The following is a 19,737-nucleotide window of genomic DNA, read 5'->3' on the forward strand; positions in this document are numbered from 1 at the left end:
AACTGCTAGAGCTCAGAGCTCCTTCGCAGCGGGCAGTCAATACTGACTGACAGGTGCCCCAATGGCAGCACTAAGAGCCTCTCCACACCCGTGACTTTAACTGCTAGAGCTCAGAGCTCCTTCGCAGCGGGCAGCCAGGATTGACTGACAGGTGCCCCAAGAGTTTGCCCCGTGGAGGCGGCACAACTCAACGCTAGGCTCTTAGTACTCTCACCTAATGGCCAGGCTTTAGAGCCAAAACGGCTGAGGTTCTTTAATTGTGTTGGCTGCTTTACAGTAAACCAGAGAAAACAAGTCAGGCTTATGCATAAATGGTTACCAAAAATTTATTAAGCTAGATTCTAATCATGTGGTTACAAAATTGCTAGTGCCTACTTATTTAAATGTAGAGATGTTACACACACAACCAAGTTACAAAACTGAAGCCACAATCCCAAAGAAAGAAAACAAAGTATAGAGCTCTATTTCAAAATATGTGTACACTAAAGATAGGAGATCAGGTGTGGGTGCTTCTTACCCTCCTTGCATCTCTCGATTCCAGCGGTGCCAAGCCAGGATCGGTCACTCAATTCCGCGGAAAGACGAATAAGGGACAAGGCGTAGGGACCCTCTTAGCTGCAGAAGCCTTGGGAGGCTGTCACTTATCTGACCAGCAGATAGATAGTGAAAAGCACTCAAAAATCATGGTGCTGTAGGTCCCCTACTTATACCTCTGTACTCCTTTATTCTCTTTCTCCTTTCTTATGCCAAATTGAGGCTGGTCTGTCGGGGTGACGCGAGCTTTTGCAAGAGTAGTTTACACTTGCAAAGGAGAGAAACAATAAGTTTCGACTACTGGACATTTCTTTTATCAGGGTAAATATTTTCCCACCTAGGATGTTGGTGTGTGTGCATCACGCTATTTAGTAGGGGCTAAGAGCCATGTCTGTCACAGGGCCTCTGCCTGCTGTGAGCTTAATCGTCGTATCTGTTCCCAGAGGCACATTGTAGCAGCACACCTGTGCTTTCACAGCTTCAAAGGCTGTGCTGGAATATATGTTAAGTGCCCTGTTCCTGCTTCCTCCTGTGTTTCCAGCAATGCTGGTCTGAGGGGGGGGCTGGCTGTCTGGCTACAGTTTCACAGTCTCTTAAGGTAAAATTTGACTTTGAGTTACACCGATGTGGAGTGCAGCTACAGTAAAGCAGTGGCTCTCAACCTTTCCAGTCTACCCTGAGTAGTTCCAGACTGTACCCGTTTCAGGAGTCTAAATTGCCTTGCGTACCCCCAAGTTTCACCTCACTTAAAAACTACTTGCTTACAAAATCAAATCTAAAAATACAAAAGTATCAGCACCTTATGACTAGAAAAATTGCTTACTTTCTCATTTTTACCACATAATTATAAAATAAATCAATTGGAATATAAATATTGTACTTATATTTCAGTGTATGGTACATAAAGCAGTATAAACCAGTCATATGAAATTTTAGGGTGTACTGACTTCACCAGTGCTTTTTATGGAGTTGTAAAACTATGCAAATAACTAGATGAGTTGAATACCCCCGGAAGACCTCTGTGGACCCCCAGGGGTATGTGGACCCCTGTTTGAGAACTACTGTAGGAAGGCATGTATCTGTGCCGTGCCAGGAGATCATTGTGATATCAGAGGTAACTCAACCAATCACCAGCCTTACTCTACAGCTAATTTCTATGAAACGGTTAAATAAGGGAGACTGTTCAGATAGTGGATTATTTGGCCCAGCTGTCACACTCATGCACCCAACTGCTACCCACACAAATCAACACATCTCCTAGTACAACCCACCCCCAGACACTAATCAACACAAGCAGCACATGCAAAGTAACTCCAAACATATACAGCCCCTTAATGCGGCACACTCACCTCATTTGCCTCCAGCACAGATCTCTCCCTCACTCACCATGGATGTCTCTTTGTGGCCAAGATGGACATAGCAATCTCTTCCTTTTCTGGTATTGATAGTCTCTCCCCTTGGTTCCCTCAGATTCTGATTTGGGGTCCAGTGGTAGGCAGTAAGTGCTGCTCCCAAAAGTGGTTTTTCCCTGGATCACTTCCTACCAGTCCCCTTTCTCCCCACAACAAATTAAGTAAAGACATTAAATAACTGGAATCTGTAGAGTGCATGATAAACTTGGATGTGACCTTTAATTCTTTTTAAGTTTCCCATATAAAAGAAGACTGAAATCAAAAGTAAAGTCTCAGACCTTCAGAGCATCACAGGGTTTTCTCTGGGTGTGGTAAAGTCACTATAGCCTGGCATGCAGTATTCCTTCCCAGGAGCTCTGAGTGTATGACAGTTTAGCTCTATTGTCTTCTGGCCCATTCTTCTGAGTTCCTCCTCCAAGCCGTGCATGCTTTGCGTGTGTGGTGTGGTGTTGGGGGAACAGGGAATGGGGGTTGTCTGGGCCCAGTGCAGCTGCTCAATCCTTTCCTTACTAGTGTGGGGTTTGTATACTCTATCACATGCCCCTAGACCAAATCAACACAAGCACCCACACAACAACACAACCAGCATACACAGTAACTCCAAACACACGCAGCCCCTCATGCAGCATGGGCTTTCAGCTACTAGTATCTTAATAAGATGCATTATTTCCTCTTGTCACTTCTAGAACTTGCTCTCCTATAATTCTAACCTGTGAGACCTCCCTTCAAGTTTTATGCTTAAGGGGGGAAGCATCACATTTCCTGCTGCTGTCAGGAATTGTAACCACCTACCAAAGAGGTAAGAAAATCTTTTCATTATTGTTTTTCTTCTGATAAATGGTTGTTTTTATGTCTTCTGCAGGGATACTCTCTGGATTTCCCCAGATTTTTTCTAATGAGGGAGAGGAGAAACATAATGGAACATTAAATGACTGAAAATCCAAAGTGCCTCTTCACTAAAGCTACATAATAGCACCAACATTCTATTTTTATTTTTAGAAACTATTACTAGTGTTTTTGTATGAGTATATATGTTATGTGCGCACACAGAGGTTTTGATCCTGCATCATACAGTTGCAGAGTGTTGTATATGTAGGCACAAGGTAAAAAATGAGTAGCAGGACAAAGGAAGCATCAGATCCTGATCTGCATAACCACCAAATTACTGCTGTCTAATACCGGAGGGGAGCATGCAGCTTTATTTACATCCTCAGGCACACTCATTCTGTGCCTTTTTTTATCCTGAGCTGTTAAGAGTAAGGGAACAAGCCCACAGTGGGCTTGAGGCTTACTTTCACTAAATGTGGCGAATTACACATAACGCCCCATCCGGCTCCCATTTAAGTTAATGGGAATCTTTCTGCTCACTTCCGTGGGAGCTGAATCAAAACCCAAGTTGCATAACCTTAATTGTGTCCACACACATCCTCTATGTACACTTCTCCAAAGCACAGTCACCTTATACTCCCGTTGCTTAGTGCATAAGGAGTTATGGGATCAAGGTCTCAAGATTTATGTATGAAATTAGTGACCTTTTGTGATAAACCTTTCAGACACAATTTTTTAAATATTAAAGTAACCATCTGATTATCCACAATATATAACCCTTTTGTGGTTCTGTATATATGAAAAGGTTGGATGGGTCAGGGTTTCTGAGGGGGGCAGTCGGGGTGGATAGGGGGCAGGCTGTTTAGGGAGGCACAGCCTTCCCTACCTGGCCCTCCATACCGTTTCGCAATCCCGATGTGGCCCTTGGGCCAAAAAGTTTGCCCACCTCTGTTCTAAATAGTCACAATCGGAAGACCATAATATTAAGGCTGACTGGCTTTCCCCTGGCTTAGTTGCAACCAGTGATTATTACTTCTAAAAACTGGATCACTGTTCAGATGCATGAACTTTTCACAGAGAGCTTGGAATGGTTTGTGGAATTACTGCACGGTGCAATACACAGCTGAACAGCTCTGATCTAGCTACATCATTTGCTAATTGTATGTGGCTGTCCTTACCGAGTATGTACGTGCCTCAACTGTGTGCTGGATATAATGCACACCTGGTTGGAGTATATGATCATGCTGTCCTCTAAAAGTTAACTACTGTTATTAGAAAAGCTTTTGTCCCATCACCTGTTTGTGTGAGCATGTTGCCCTCCAGTGGCTTCAGCCTAAAAAGTATATAAGACCTAATGCTTCTACACAAGTATGAATGTTTTTCTCCTATTTATAATGTAAAAATCTGATACAGTTTTTGAAACTTTCTAATTTAGGGCCAGACAATGACATGCTCTTACATGGGTAAACACTCTTTCTGCCCCCTCCACACCAGGTGAAGTGTACTGTTCCCTGTGACAAAGAGTGGCAGAGGACAGTCTTTGCTGTCTGCCTACTTGATCAAGATGTTCCTGCTTTCCCTTTGGTTTGTGGCAGATCTGACACTACCCCAACATAGGCCACTGCCTTGCAGAGAGCGTTTTTGTGAACTGTAAGTGCTCCTAAAAGTGCCGTTACAGTATGTCTTGTAAATGTTCTTAGTTTTGTGAGCCTCAGGCATACAAAGTATCACCTATGAAGTAAGCGAGTTCTTGAACTATCCTTTGTATCTTCTGAAACCTAATATAGTACAGCTTAGATTCTCGCCTCTCTTTAGCCTCCATCTTCCTTTTCATCCTGCTTTCCCTCCTGTCTCAAAAAAGACAAACAACATTCTGACTTTTAAAGTAGAAAGTCAGGATATTTTAGATAAACAGCTGCCATTAATATCTGTTTGTAATGATGCCTTGGCTTCAATATTCAGTCAAGTGAACATATAAAAAACAAATGTATAGATAGTGAAAGTTGCTTTAGGAAGTGCCAGTGGCTGGTTTTCTAAAGTTTTTTTTTTTTTTTTTAAGTATTTTTGTTAGATTCTATATAATAAATAAGTAACTATACATTTTAAGTAATAGAAAGCTGCTTCACAGAGTCTGTAAGGGTTCAGATGAGTCTGGTGGCTCTTTAGAATAGTGTTTGGTGCAGTGTCATAGCTGACCAGGTGCTATTCCATCACAACAAGGATAGACCTTTAGTATTTAAGAGTAAAAGAGAGCGTGCAGAATATTCCTCCTGCAATAGGCTGCTTAACGGAGCATTCAGCACACATTGTTGAAGTGGATGAAGTTTTCTGAATTTCAGATTACTGTAGATCCTATACTACCACTGTTTGTGAGTAGTTGGAAGGTGTCGGGGGGGGGGGGCAGGTGTAGCCATGTCTTTCCTTTCTTTCTGGATTCTCTGAGTGCATCCCCTCATGTATTAGGCTTTGTGCCCTTACTGTTATACCAATAAAATAAAAACCAGCAGGATCTTATTAAAGGGGAAAAGGCAAAATACCACATTTATTGTGAATACAGAAAGAATCATAGTAAGCAGTTAGTTATAGCTATAACATTCCATTCAATCTCATATTCGTTCATTCACTCACACACACACATACACAGGTTCTCCAAGGTTGTTATCATAGTTACCAGCCTTAGAGTTGCTCATGCCAAGCCACTGGCCAGGTGGCCTGGACATGAGGCGGGAGCAGGGCCTCGTCAGATGCACGTCTGATGCTCCTGGAAGTCGGTTTGCAGAATCAGACCCCAAAGTTCTCACTTTCTAGAGTCCATTTTTATAGGAATTTCTTCCTATGTCAGTCTATGGGAATTACTTCATCATGCTGTTGCTGAATCAATCAGCAGATGTCACATTCCTGACGGCTCTGTTCTGCCAGATGTTATCTTGTTCTTTGGTTCTCCCATTCTTGAGGCTGTTGGGTGGATTCCAGTCTGCCCTCCGGGGGTCCTCTGGTTGTTTCCACTTGACGCTGCCTTCAACTGATGGACACTGGATTCTTAGGCTGGCACCTCCCTGATCATTCAGTTATTATCCACACCAAGCATCCATCCACATACATCCTCTATCTCTATTTTAATCACAATTGTTAACAAAGCGAGATGAATACAACAAAAGGGCAGGGAGTCTCTGGGTGCTGTTTCTGTTGTTACAGAGTATTGCTTTGAGTCTCTCTCTGTGTGAGTAGTTGTTGTTACAAAGAATTGCTTTGAGAACAGACTCTGTCTTAGAATGTACTAACACAATTAGCAGCTTGCAAGTTTTACACATAGAGGGAGAGAAACAGTACCAAAAACCAAGAGACCTCTTAATTAGTAATACCCTGGAATTTAAACCATGGGGAATCAAACTCATTTGTGATTTTAATACAGAACTTCTTTAATATGATCCAACGTTACTTCTCCTGGGTTGGAATTCCACAGTTCTCCCACTCTTAGACCAGGTCCTAGACTGTAATACCTTGCGTATCAACTGTGCTTACCCAGTAGGTCTAACAGAGATCAACACCTGGAGTTCTTCCCTTTGGGAGTCTGAGACAGAGATGAATATGGTGACCAGACAGCCAAATCATTGTTTGTTTTAACAGTCAGAGCAAAGAATTTAGAGAAAAAGGATTATAAACCAACACAGTCTGCATGCATATCTAATGACTTACTATTCCCTCATGTTTGCCTTGACAGGCTGAATTTCTTCTGACACCCCAGCTGGTCTGGGATTTCTGCTTTCCCCTGACAGATCCCCAGCTACTTTCGCTTTGGAAAGAGTCTCTTTTTATCCAGCCAGAGTTCTTTTGTTCTTGTCAGTTCCCATACTTTTGCCTTTGTCATCAAAAAAACAGTTCAGTAGGCTCTGCAGGAAGTCAAGACAGATTCCTCAGAGCCATTACCCTGTAACAACCCTTATTCCTGAGGGCATTCTGCACCAAAAAAATAAAAATTATGTGCACAATATTTTAAAATTCTGCAAATGTTATTTGTCAAATAAATTTGGAGGCTCTGGCATGGCATTAAGGAGCACAGGCCACTGGCTGCACAGAGATGGGAGATCATTGTGCAGCTCCCCCCGGGTACGGACTCAGCAGTGAGGCTGCACCTAACCCTGACACAGCCTGCCCCAGAAACACACCAGGGCCCTTCTCCTCTGTGCCAGGTGCACCAGGTGTGGGAAGGCAGACTCAGTGAGGCAGGATCCACGTGTGGAGGGGCTTACTGTGAAGGGAATCCAGGGGTGGGTGGAGAGGGTTCTGTGTGGGGTAATGTGGGTACAGGTGGCTCAGTGGAGAATCCAGATGCACAGGGGCTTGTTGGGGAGTTCTGAGTACAACGGTAATGAGATTCTGCAGGGGGGTCCAGGTGAAGGTGGTTTGGGCTCGGGGCGGGGGGGTCTGTGCATGGGGGTATAGCGCTCAGAAGGGAGTCTGGGAGTGGGGGGCTTAGTTGGGGGGCCCAGGTGTATGGGGAGTGGGGCTCAGCTGGGAGGTTCTGAGTGTGGGAGGGTGAGGCTCGGCAGGAGGGTCTTTGTATGAGGGGGTCTGGATGCATGGGGGTTGGGCAGATGAGGGAGCAGTTCCCTATACAGGGATCCCTCACCCTGCAGCTGAGGAGCGATGGGTGCAGGAAGTGGGAGAGAGGGGGCAGTTTGCAGAGCTTTCTGCAGCTGGAGAAATCAGATGCTGTATAGGGGAAGAGGAAGTCCTGTCCTCCTCAGCCCAGCTGAGACTAGCAGCTGAGCCTGGTCCAGGGTAGAAGCCACCGGCTGGGTTTTCCCCAGTTCCGTCCCCTGCCTCACAGTGATTTACCTCTCTGCTGGCTGCCCTGGGTATCCAAAATATACTGCTGAGGAGGGTTGCGTGACTGTTCTTGTGCCTTCCCATTGCTTTCCCATCAGAAAGTCAGTTTTCTGTGGGGAAGCAAAAAAATCTGTTGGGGAACGTAAATTCTGTGCATGCATGGTGGCACAGAATTCCCCCAGGCGTAAACCCTCAAGTGTTTGCTGAGAGGTGGCTTACATTGAACTTTTCTTCCTTGCTGCTTATTTTCATTACATAAATATAAAGGGAAGGGTAACCACCTTTCTGTATACAGTGCTATAAAATCCCTCCTGGCCAGAGGCAAAATCCTTTCACATGTAAAGGGTTAAGAAACTAAGGTAACCCCGCTGGCACCTGACCCAAAATGGCCAATGAGGGGACAAGATTCTTTCAAATCTGCGGGGGATGGACAAAGGGTTCTGCCTGTCTGTGTGATACTTTTGCCAGGAACCGATCAAGGATGCAAGCCTTCCAACTCCTCTAAAGTTAGTAAGTAATCTAGCTAGAAAATGCGTTAGATTTTCTTCTGTTTAATAGCTTGTAAAATTCGCTGTGCTGGAGGGAATGTGTATTCCTGTTTTTGTGTCTTTTTGTAACTTAAGGTTTTGCCTAGAGGGATTCTCTATGTTTTGAATCTGATTACCTGTAAAGTATTTACCATCCTGATTTTACAGGGGTGATTCTTTTACCTTTTCTTTAAATAAAATTCTTCTTTTAAGAACCTGATTGATTTTTCATTGTTCTTAAGATCCAAGGGTTTTGGTCTGGTGTTCACCTGCACCAATTGTCTGATCACCTGATCCATCGTCTACAGCCAAGCTCTGCGATACAACCGCATTTGCTCCAACCCCTCAGACAGAGACAAACACCTACAAGATCTCTGTCAAGCTTTCTTACAACTACAATACCCACCTGCGGAAGTAAAGAAACAGATTGATAGAGCCAGAAGAGTTCCCAGAAGTTACCTACTACAGGACAGGCCTAACAAAGAAAATAACAGAACGCCACTAGCCGTCACCTTCAGCCCCCAACTAAAACCCCTCCAACGCATTATTAAGGATCTACAACCTATCCTAAAGGATGACCCAACACTCTCTCAAATCTTGGGAGACAGGCCAGTCCTTGCCTACAGACAGCCCCGCAACCTGAAGCAAATACTCACCAACAACCACATACCACACAACAGAACCACTAACCCAGGAACTTATCCTTGCAACAAAGCCCGTTGCCAACTGTGCCCACGTATCTATTCAGGGGACACCATCACAGGGCCTAATACCATCAGCCACACTATCAGAGGCTCGTTCACCTGCACATCCACCAATGTGATATATGCCATCATGTGCCAGCAATGCCCCTCTGCCATTTACATTGGTCAAACTGGACAGTCTCTACGTAAAAGAATAAATGGACACAAATCAGATGTCAAGAATTATAACATTCATAAAGCAGTCAGAGAACACTTCAATCTCTCTGGTCACGCAATCACAGACATGAAGGTCGCTATCTTAAAACAAAAAAAACTTCAAATCCAGACTCCAGTGAGAAACTGCTGAATTGGAATTCATTTGCAAATTGGATACTATTAATTTAGGCTTAAATAGAGACTGGGAGTGGCTATTTCCCCTTGTTTTTTCTTATGCGCCCCCCCCCCGACATTCTGGTTTAACTTGGATTTAAACTTGGAGAGTGGTCAGTTTGGATGAGCTATTGCCAGCAGGAGAGTGAGTTTGTGTGTGTGTCCTGGGGGAGTGAAGGGGGGGGTGAGAGAGCCTGGATTGGTGCTGGACATGGCCCACCTTGATTACCATGCACATTGTAGGGAGAGTGGTCACTTTGGATGAGCTATTACCAGCAGGATAGTGAGTTTGTGTGTGTGTTTTTTGGAGGGAGGTGAGGGGGTGAGAGAACCTGGATTTGTGCAGGAAATGGCCCAACTTGATTATCATGCACATTGTGTAGAGAGTTGTCACTTTGGATGGGCTATTACCAGCAGGAGAGTGAATTTGTGTGTGTGGGGGGGTGGAGGGTGAGAAAACCTGGATTTGTGCTGGAAATGGCCCAACTTGATGATCACTTTAGATAAGCTATTACCAGCAGGACAGTGGGGTGGGAGGAGGTATTGTATTCTGTGTGTGTATATAAAGTCTGCTGCAGTTTCCACAATATGCATCTGATGTAGTGAGCTGTAGCTCACGAAAGCTCATGCTCAAATAAATTGGTTAGTCTCTAAGGTGCCACAAGTACTCCTTTTCTTTTTGCCAATATATCCATACACTAAACATTCCAATAACCAGGTCAACATACATTCTTCATAAATTATTGCAGCTCCACTTCCTTCACAGAAGGTTCTTTGTTTTAAACCGCCACACTCCCCATTAATTTCATTGAAGATGTCTGTCATGGTCAGTAGCAGAATATGGTGGTTTATTTGCAGATAACCTTTAAAAGGATAAGCTTTACAGTTTACCTTTTTAATTGAAAAGTTACCTGAGTGCTGCAATGAACATAAAGACTCAGCAATGGGTTTATTAAGTTGAAATGTTGGTTTGGTTCTTAAGTCCTTGCATTTTATTGGTTTACAGCAGAGCAATCCTTAGTGCCAACTGTTTTCTGATCATTTTAATTTCTTCTATTTTGACGTTTACAAAACAGGTATTACATGTTACTTTGCCATGAAATAAATTGATTTTCACATTCTCAAATCAGTGAAGTTACATTTTGCAGTGGAAATTTATAGTTTGGTCTAATGTAGAATAGATGTTGATTATTTTGGTAAAAATCTTTGACAATTTGTGGAAGATATGTTTTTGTGCACATGCACAGTTGCCATTTCTTAATCTTAACTTGGGAGATCGTATTTTCAAAAAAACAAAAGTAATTGGATCTTATTCTAAATGAATCGCTTGGCAATCTTATTTATTTTAATTATGCAAGTGTAAGATTACTAGTTAATGCTTTCAGGAGACATACATTTTGTTTTGCATTTGTTTTAAAATATTGAAAGATGTTTTTCAAATTTTCTGACATTTATTTAAAAAAAATTCTCATGTTAAGGTATTGTACAGAAACGCCTATGTGGAACCACCCGATTACTTCATGGCCTGAAGATGGGGCCCAGAGGTCACGCAGAGTATTTTGCAACCACCTGAGCACTGAGAAGCCAGGCTTTGTGACAATCCACTATGACATTGTGGGGGATGATTGTGATGGGTCAGAGGGGCAGGACATTATCTATACAGATCTTTTGCCTACAATCCCTGCAAATGGGAACATAGTTGGCCAGGGACACTCCTATAGACTACAGTACCAGAAGCAGCCACGGACTAGGTGTGTGATGAGAGGTAGAAAAACATATCTTAGCCCCACGTTTCCAAATCCTTCAATTGGACCCTCCGCACACACAGTCTTTTTGTTTGTTTTGAATGTGGGATCAGGATTACATCATATGTTCCTGTCCTACAGGGTGAATTTCATTGAATAACACTGAGGTCCTGTTTTGAAAAAACAAGATCTCCTTGCTCTTTTCCTTCAGAAAAGGATGAATTTTAGGGATCCAGGACTATATGTGTATAGCCCAGGAATAAGTTTTTAATTAAATGCATATTGTGACCATCTTAATATTTGAGCTCAGCTGCTTTGTCTAAATTTTTAAAAAGTGTGCAGCATTTGCTTTTATTATAAAACTCATTTGGCTAAATTCTTTTTTGCAGCAAACTAGTGCAACTTCTTTGACTTTAGCAGAGTTGCATTTGTATGTGAAGACTGAATCTGACCTCTGTTTTTAAGGTACTATGACCAAGCTTATTTTATCAGTCCTTGTATGTGAAAAGCAGAATTTTCAATTAACCGTATTAAGCTGTGACAAGAATATTAATCCATTTTATGGCCTCTGTGCAGTCTTTCATTTTAATTTTGCTCAATTTTCTTTAAGCTAGTCCTTCCATTTAAAGGGCATCATCCTGCAGCCCTTATTCCTGGGAGAAGTCCCACTGACATTCATTTGCATTTTCCTCATCAGTAAGAACTGAAAGATCAGGTACAAAGAGATCAATTATCCCATGTGCTAACTTGCTTGGAGTTTCATGCTTAAGATAACAAAATAGCATTGCATAAAATTTTATATTTTTTTTTTCTTCTTCCTTTAGACAATACCAACAGGACAATCTTTTCAGCTAATCTTGGAATTGTTGACATACTTCCATTTCCAGTTCGTTTATAAAATAGTTAGATGGAATTTAAAATTGAACACACATGGGACAGTTTACCAGTGAGTCATGAGCCAGCAACTGTCAGGCTGAAGTCCGGCAGTGCAGGATTGCTGATGGAAGTAAGTGCTCTCTTCTTTAATGATCCTCCAGCACCACTTGTAGAGCCAGGAAAGCCTTTCAATGGACTGTGGGACTATGAGGGTAAGTGGAAATGTTTTATTGCGAACAAAAATCTTGTGTAATACCTTGAGCAGTTTACTTAATTTGTGTACCAGTGTAGATGTTAGTGTTCCTGTGCAGTTGACGTATCTAGTTTTTGTTTTAAATCCTGTGACAAGTTATTTCACCAGGCCAATATAGCTTGAACTGACAGATACATTAAATCTATTTGTTACAAATTCTGATTCTTTAATCACAATACAGTTCCCTTAAAGACGACAAAGTCTGGTAAGACTGTAAAGTTAACATTCTTTTTTTCCTTAATATGTTGAGTGTTCAAGAAGACACTTCACTACTACTAATGACTACTTATTTATGATGACACCTTGCATTCAGAAAGTTCCAGAAGGAACTTACAAACTTTACATTGTCCGTATCTATATAAATCAATTCTCTCATTATAGAAATACAGTCAACCTTGGAACAAAGAGTCGTGGGTAGTTGTTTAATAGAACATACAACAAATTACATTAGTTTGGGAAAGGAAGTGATCAATATGTTATCTAATTGAAACATATGAATATATGAGGCAAACAGAGTGTAAATACCTAAATAAGATTTTTTCCAACACAGTGGAATTAACGCCACTGTTCCTGTTAAAAGTGTAGAAATGCGATTTGTTTAGTTAAAAAATATTTGATTTTTGTTATTAAAAAGTGTAGAGGGATGGGGTGTAGTATAGAGGGATAGTCATGAGATCTCGAATGACAAGTAATGTCGCATCCTAAAGATGGGAGGAGGGGGGTGTATATTTAGAAATGTACAGATAAAGTGGCAATTGTGTTAATCCTAATGAATGAAGATTGTACTCTTCCTTAAAGAAACAGACAACTCAATTTAAACCAGTAATAGTTTAAACTGTAAACCAGTAACTGGCAAATTTTGATAACTCTTTTCAGCAGTTATTGAACTTCTTCTGATGGGAATCTATTTGAGAGATAATAAATTTTGCAGGAGGCTACTGCCCAACAAAATTGACCCTACACACATTATGTGAAAACAGGGAAATTTTATTAGTTCATGTAATCTTCGGTGCAAAATTATGCCTATCCCAAAATTTGTTTTTACAACAGTGCTGTTGTTTCTTCTTCTCTGTATGTCATTCTTTTTTTTTTTCCTTTTTCAGTTGTGCTCTTGTGAATGGGTCAGTCTGTTATGTTTACAGCCATGCTCTATCTTCTGTTGTGATTATCAAAGCAGTAATACTAGTGATCTACCAAAAAGTTAACACCCGTCACCCACAAAATTCATTACATTTAAAAAGTCAAGATTAATGCAGAATACAACCAAAATAATTTAATAACCAGATAGTAAATTGTATTTATTCCTTTCTATAGCCGAAATCAATAACTTCTATTTCTTGTTCTGAAAAAGTACATCGTGGTGAGAGTGCACTATACTTTGTTCTGACATTGCAATAAATGACCTCAAGATTCATATTTAACGTTCTTTGCTAATTTGAAAGTGGTGCGGTATTCAGGCCATGAGACTCTCCCTTATCATACACTTTCCCATCAACTTCTCCTGAAGGGTGATACAACAAGGGCAGCTTGCTTCCAAGTATGCCTGCTGCCTTAGAACACTACTTCTATCTCCAGAGTCAGTCATCCTCCAGAAAAGCTAATGGCTTTTACAGTCCAAACATTTTATTCCTTGGCTGTTTGTATCCTCCTCCCAGGATTCCTGCTTCAGCTGGTCTTAATGATAGGCCTCTGCGTGCAGCTTAATCTTTGTGTGCGTGTATGTGTACACCTGTGGGTTTTTTCTTTCTTGTCTTTTATTTTATGTTCAAGCCAGTAGATTGGAAATTCAAAGTGCCAGGTTCCTGCACTTAGGTGCTTTACTTATGATGTCCACTGTGAGTGCAATTGACTACAATCACTAAGTCCTAACCAATTTCACTCACAGCAGGCATCACAAGTGAAGTGCTTCTGAGCTGTTGCTACTTTTGTCCCATTGACCGTTAACATCAGTTAGCAGAACTATCTTTTTCCCCTTGACTCCAGCTTGAGACCCAGTAGTTAGATAGAACAAAGCAAAATCAAAATAACCTCTTTATTGCTGCTTTTTCTTAATAAAGCTCCTTCTGGTGACCTTTTTTTTTTTTTTTTTTAATCAGCTAAGCATTGCCGTTCTAAATGATGATTGTGGCATATTGCTCAGAATAGCTTACAAACTGCTGATGGCATAGGTACAATAAGTGGAATTCTAGAACATTGTAGGTTACGTTTCTGCATAAAAAGATATTTAGTGAGAAGTTCAGAGGCGGAACAGAATAAATAATTACCATATTATATTGATGGCGTGTATGGGGTTTTTTTTTTTGTTTGTTTTCAGTTGTTGAAGCATTTTTCTTGAGTGAGACAACTAAGCGGTACTTGGAAGTTGAACTCTGTCCGTAAGTACGGTGCTTTTCTATTTTTAAAATGTGTCACCTTACATTTTCAATGCCATTATATTAGCATTTCTAATGTTCACTCAGACACACACAATTGTGGAGGTGTGGTAGGGAATAGAACAGTTGTGGTAGCTACTTCAGCCCTGAGATGTAATGGGAAGTCATACATATATGTGAATATAGGAATATACTAATAGTTTACTTCAGCTGAATAACGTTGTTGCTCTATTTTAATATGGTCAGCCATGGACAACATTTATTGCTGTTGCTTTCTGGCAGAAGAAGAGTATGGAAAGTAAGTGATAAAACGCTTTCCATAAAAGTGTGGAAAATTAACATCCTTTCTTAGTATCTAGTTGATCTTTATCTTTCAAGCAAATAGGAAACAACTGCCTTTCTTTTGCTTTTTTATTGCTCTAACATAGCAAGAACTTGCTTTAACATATGAAGTGTCCAGAACAGAGACCAAATGGGAAGGCAGAGCTCATCTTCCTTGGAGATATTTTCCACCATGCACTGACAAGTTTAATGCATTTGCAATTCATGGGTCAGAAGCAAAGAGAACTTATGAAGCACTTTACCCTGTGCCTCAGCATGAAATACAGAAAGGACAGAAACCTGATTTGTAAGTAGAAAATTACCTCATCTGCATCACAATATATAATAGGAGTATTGGAGAAATTTTTGTAAAATGGAGTTAATTTAGTTATAAAATTAAGACTACCATCCTAGTGCTTTAATTATGCTGCTAAGCACCAGTTCCGCAAGCACTCCTGTGTGTAAAGAGTTCTGTGGCAAATAGCTGTAATTAGAGGTTGATTTTTACTGCTATCCCTTAAGTGCATAGCAAATTATACTTTCAACACCAGTGGCATCTATTTCATCACAGTTCTCAACAAGATCAATAATTTGATTGTCCCACATTTTCCTGCCTAGAGCACCCTTTGAAATGCCAACCAGTAATAATCTTACTATATGCATCTCCAGTGGACCTGCTTTGTTTCTTCTTTACTTTTCATGACAGCCCTGGCCCAGTTTCTCGTTTTGGAACTGATTGCAGTAAAGGGGGACTGACTAAATCAGTTGAAAGAGATTGTAATATTAAAAAAACAGACATCATCAACAGAAAAAGAGACAAGCATGACCTCACCCAGATTCCATTTTGGGCCTATTTATTGCCCTGACCATGAAGTGAAGTCAGACAACGATGAACTGGGTTATAATACTAATTGCTACTTCTGTGCAATAAGGCTTCTGGTATTTGTGGTGTTTAAAAAGAATGCCTTATCTTTTGCAGCAAACAAGGGAGTGCCAGAAGGATTTTGTGGGGGAAGGAAAGAATTTATGGAATATCTAACAATATTTGTGTGAATTCTCCCCAAACCTTTGTATGGGGGAGCATTCAGCATATAAATAGATTTATTCCAATTTCAGTTTTGCTTTGTAATTCGTCTTTACTATTGGTTTTTGACTCTTCAGGGTTAAATCAAGTGAAGAAAGATCAAAGGTTATTTGAAAAGAGGGGGGAAAAATCCTTCCCTTTAACAGTTATGTGATACTAGCATAGTGTGAGCTGTATTACATGATTTACTAGCTGGTACTTATGACTACAGCATATGTAATGGAAAGAAGACATCTAGTATTCTAATGCTCCAGTAGAGTAGCCCAAAGGGATGCACCAAGGAAGGCTTTTTACAGGGTTTTAATCAGGATTTTATGCATAGCTTTAATTTCATTCTTGTGTAAATGGGAAAGGGAGATTTCAATCCCTATGTACCCATCCCTTTTATACCAGCCTAATTTTCCTTCCCTCTGTGCTTTTTTCTGCCTTTGATGTCCTCTTCCTCTTTTCCTTTTCCTCCCAAATGCCTTATTCATGTTTACTAACCCTCTCCAATCATTTCTCCTACCCCACCATGGCTCTAAAAGTAAATTAATAATAATAATTAATAAAGTAATGGAAATAAGCAGTGTTTCCATCATTTTCATTGTTGCCTATTTGGGGAGGGGGAAGGAGGGAGAAACTTGGTTAAGTACCGTCTTTGGGCTAGATCTTGAGCTTTAAGTAACATCACTGGTGGATTCTGGACATAGAGCCAGCATAACAGGCAAGGAGAGGGTCATTCCAGGGACAGCGGTGATCCTCCAATAGTCAGGGTCCTACATCAGATTCCCTCTCTACTGCTAACATGGAAGATGTGGCTGGAGGCAAGGGGTGAAGTGCGTCTCCCTTTTTACCAGACTGATTTACCAAGTGCAGTTTCAGCCTCCATTAGCAGCCAGTGTCCGTTAGATCAGCCATCAGGGAGCTTTAACTTAAGTTTGGAAACTGGCCCAGTGCACAGCAGCCCAAAGAGTGCAGGAATTTAAAGGTGAGCTTAATGCAAGCTAACTTTACACCCAATATGTGCTGTGTGCTGCTTGGCTGTAGCTATGGATTTGGACCCATATTTTCAATGCAAGATTTGTTGAAGTCTTCTTACATAGCTCTACAATATTCCTAATTTATTAGATCTAGTTCTCACAAAACAGAGTATGGAAAATAAAGAGAACACTGGTTATGTCACTGTCCAAGAACTCAGGAAAATAAATATTAAATTATTTTTACAGATATGCAACCATTTTTATTCTTAACTTCTGAGTGTAAAGAAACAAATCTCATACCCTGAGTAATTTTCCCCTTCCCCATTTTATTTACAGCCATCGTTTGGAATTTTTCAAACCACTTAACCTGAAGGTGTTAATGGGAGAAGATTGGAAACAGCCTGAATCAGATCTGTGGATGTCAATTGATTAGATAAACGGATTTAAAAAATTAGGTATTTGATATGATTCAGCGTGGATGAAGCTGTAAGAAGCAACCTCTTCAGCTAAACTATGATAAGAGTTTTAGTATGCATTTATAAATGTCGTAAAAAATGAGTGTTTGAAGGCCTTTTTAAGCACCAAAAAAAGTCAATCTTTTAAAAAGTAAGTTGTCCACAGCAGTTACATCTAAAAATCATGGGTCAATGGTCGAGGCTCCTTTTGTATTACCTCATCAAGACACAGATGTGGAACTCGCCTGTTCATGTAAGATGGTGGTGAGCCCATTTAAGTCATCCAGTTCATGCCCTTGGGCCTGCTACTGCAGGGAAAAAGATACTCTGACTAGAGTTGTACATTCAAGTTATAGTTAGTCAGGTTACAGTTCTTGGAAAAATCCAGTGTTTGAGCTGGGATATTCAGGTTATACAGTATAATCTGCATGTTGCTTCCTTACATTGAGCGATCTCCAAATATTTAGAGAGATTTTCACTGCTACATGGTTTTCATAACTTTTGCCATTGTGATTCTTGTTACCACTGGTAATTAAGTGATAAATCTGTCCTATTAACTGAATCTTGAGCTTTTTCATAGTATTTATGTAACATTGCACTCAGCTACATTACCTGACTTGTATGTTATGGAATGCTGATTCTACAATGGGGTTTGTTATATTGTATTTAACAACAATTTTTACATAACAGCGTTGCACAATTAATAAGGTAACCAAAATAGAATAATTGTTCTTTCCTCAGTGTCTTGTTTTGGGGGATGTATATAATTCCTTTATATATACCTTTTTTTTTTTTTTAAAAGAGTGTAGGTTCTTTGGGATATGACCCATGTTCTCTTGTGTTTGTACAGTACCTAGCACATGGTGGAGTTCCACCAGTAACAAGTAATAAATAACTGAACATATACTATGCATATGGAGGCAGTATGGTCCAGTGGATAGGGCACCAGACTGGGAGTCAGGAAACTTAAGTTTTAATATCCACTGTGACATACAGCCTACTTCCTGACATCCAGTGCTGCTATGCCTCAGGCCACGTCTACACTTAAAAATTAGATCGACATAGCTACATTGCTCAGGGCTGTGAAAAATTTCACACTCTGTGCAAAGTAGTTAGCTGCATCTTCTGTGGGGGTTAGGCTGATCTAAGTTGACAGAAGAATTCTTGCATCTCGGAGAGGTGGATTACCTATCATCACCTATTATCAATGGAAACCCCTCCTCTGTCAATATAGCAAGTATCTACGCTACAATGCTACAGCGGCAAAACTGCCGCATCATAACTGCCACAGTACCCATGCTAGTATAAATGTGGCCTCAGTTTCCCTTTAGCAGATTGGGGTCTTCCCCATGTTTGTAGGGTGAGTTGGGAGCATTGGCCCTCCAACCAAAGTCTTCTGGGGCAAACCAAAAGCTCCAGTAAACAATGAAGTGTGCTAGCCCCCTTCTGGCCTCAGTAATCCTTTTCCAGCTCTCTCTCAATAGTCCTTTTCTTCTGGCACGAAAGTCAGTTTGCTCCCTGTACATAAGAATGGCCATACTAGGTCAGACCAAAGGTCCATAGAATCATAGTACTGGAAGGGACCTTCAGAGGTCATCTAGTCCAGTCCCCTGGCCTCATGGCAGGACTATATATTACCTAGACCATTCCTGACAGGTGTTTATCTAACCTGCTCTTATAAATCTCCAATGATGGAGATTCCCCAACCTCCGTAGGCAATTTATTCCAGTGCTTACCTGGTCTTATCCATCTAGCCCAGTATCCTGTCTTCCGACAGTGGCCAAAACCAGGTGCTCCAGAGGGAATGAACAGAACAGGTGATCATCAAGTTGTGGTGATTGAGGTACGGGGGAGCCTGAGACCTCCCTTTCCAATCTGGGCTCCAAACCTGTGAAGTTATTGTTCTACTTCACTTTTTGCCTGTCTTCTTTCAACACAACTTCCTAGCCAATTCTCAGGCCTCTTCAGCTGAGCTCCTTGCAGGGTTCCATTGCTGCTCCCTCTCTGACTCTGCCATTATCCTAGCCCATGACTGTGCAGCTGGCCCTTGGCAGAACTTCAGATTTTAAGGACAAAAAGGAACGTTATGATTATCTACTCTGACATATTCTGTATCGTGGCCACAGCACAGGCCATAGAACCTCGTTAAGTACTTTTTGCACCAAAGCCATAACTTCTGTTTAACTTCTAGCATATCTTTCTCTAAAATGAGTCTTTAAATAATGACTTCAAATGTCAGAGAATCCACCAAAGTAAGTTCTTCCAAGGGTTAATTAATCTAGCAGAAAAAGCCATAACAAGGTCCAATGGCTGGAAATTGAAGCTAGACAAATTTAGTTTAGAAATATTTTTTAAGTGAGAGTAAAGAGCCATCTATTAAAGGAAATCTATTCCTGTGTTTCAGTCACATGTTCTGTGGAGTCCCAGTCCTATGACCAGGGAGGAAATTAGACTAGACTGGTGAC

At 41.0% G+C, this 19,737-nt stretch overlaps 1 protein-coding gene across 1 annotated transcript in view; it reads left to right on the top strand.

Annotated features, from left to right (window-relative positions):
• LOC311519653 (UPF0462 protein C4orf33) overlaps window positions 1-19,737 on the top strand; it is a 63,876-nt gene that overhangs the window by 2,534 nt on the left and 41,605 nt on the right. Inside the window, exons 2-7 of the mRNA XM_084626367.1 lie at window positions 2,633-2,745; window positions 11,774-12,037; window positions 14,393-14,453; window positions 14,697-14,748; window positions 14,879-15,078; window positions 17,154-18,020. Coding sequence (XP_084482493.1) covers window positions 11,857-12,037; window positions 14,393-14,453; window positions 14,697-14,748; window positions 14,879-15,078; window positions 17,154-17,250 — 591 coding nt within the window. The 5' untranslated portion in view covers window positions 2,633-2,745; window positions 11,774-11,856 and the 3' untranslated portion in view covers window positions 17,251-18,020. Of the gene's footprint in view, window positions 1-2,632; window positions 2,746-11,773; window positions 12,038-14,392; window positions 14,454-14,696; window positions 14,749-14,878; window positions 15,079-17,153 lie in introns of the transcript that reaches the window.

This window comes from Lepidochelys olivacea (genome assembly GCF_965140295.1).
Source record: "Lepidochelys olivacea isolate rLepOli2 genome assembly, chromosome: 4".
Classification (NCBI taxonomy): domain Eukaryota; kingdom Metazoa; phylum Chordata; order Testudines; family Cheloniidae; genus Lepidochelys; species Lepidochelys olivacea.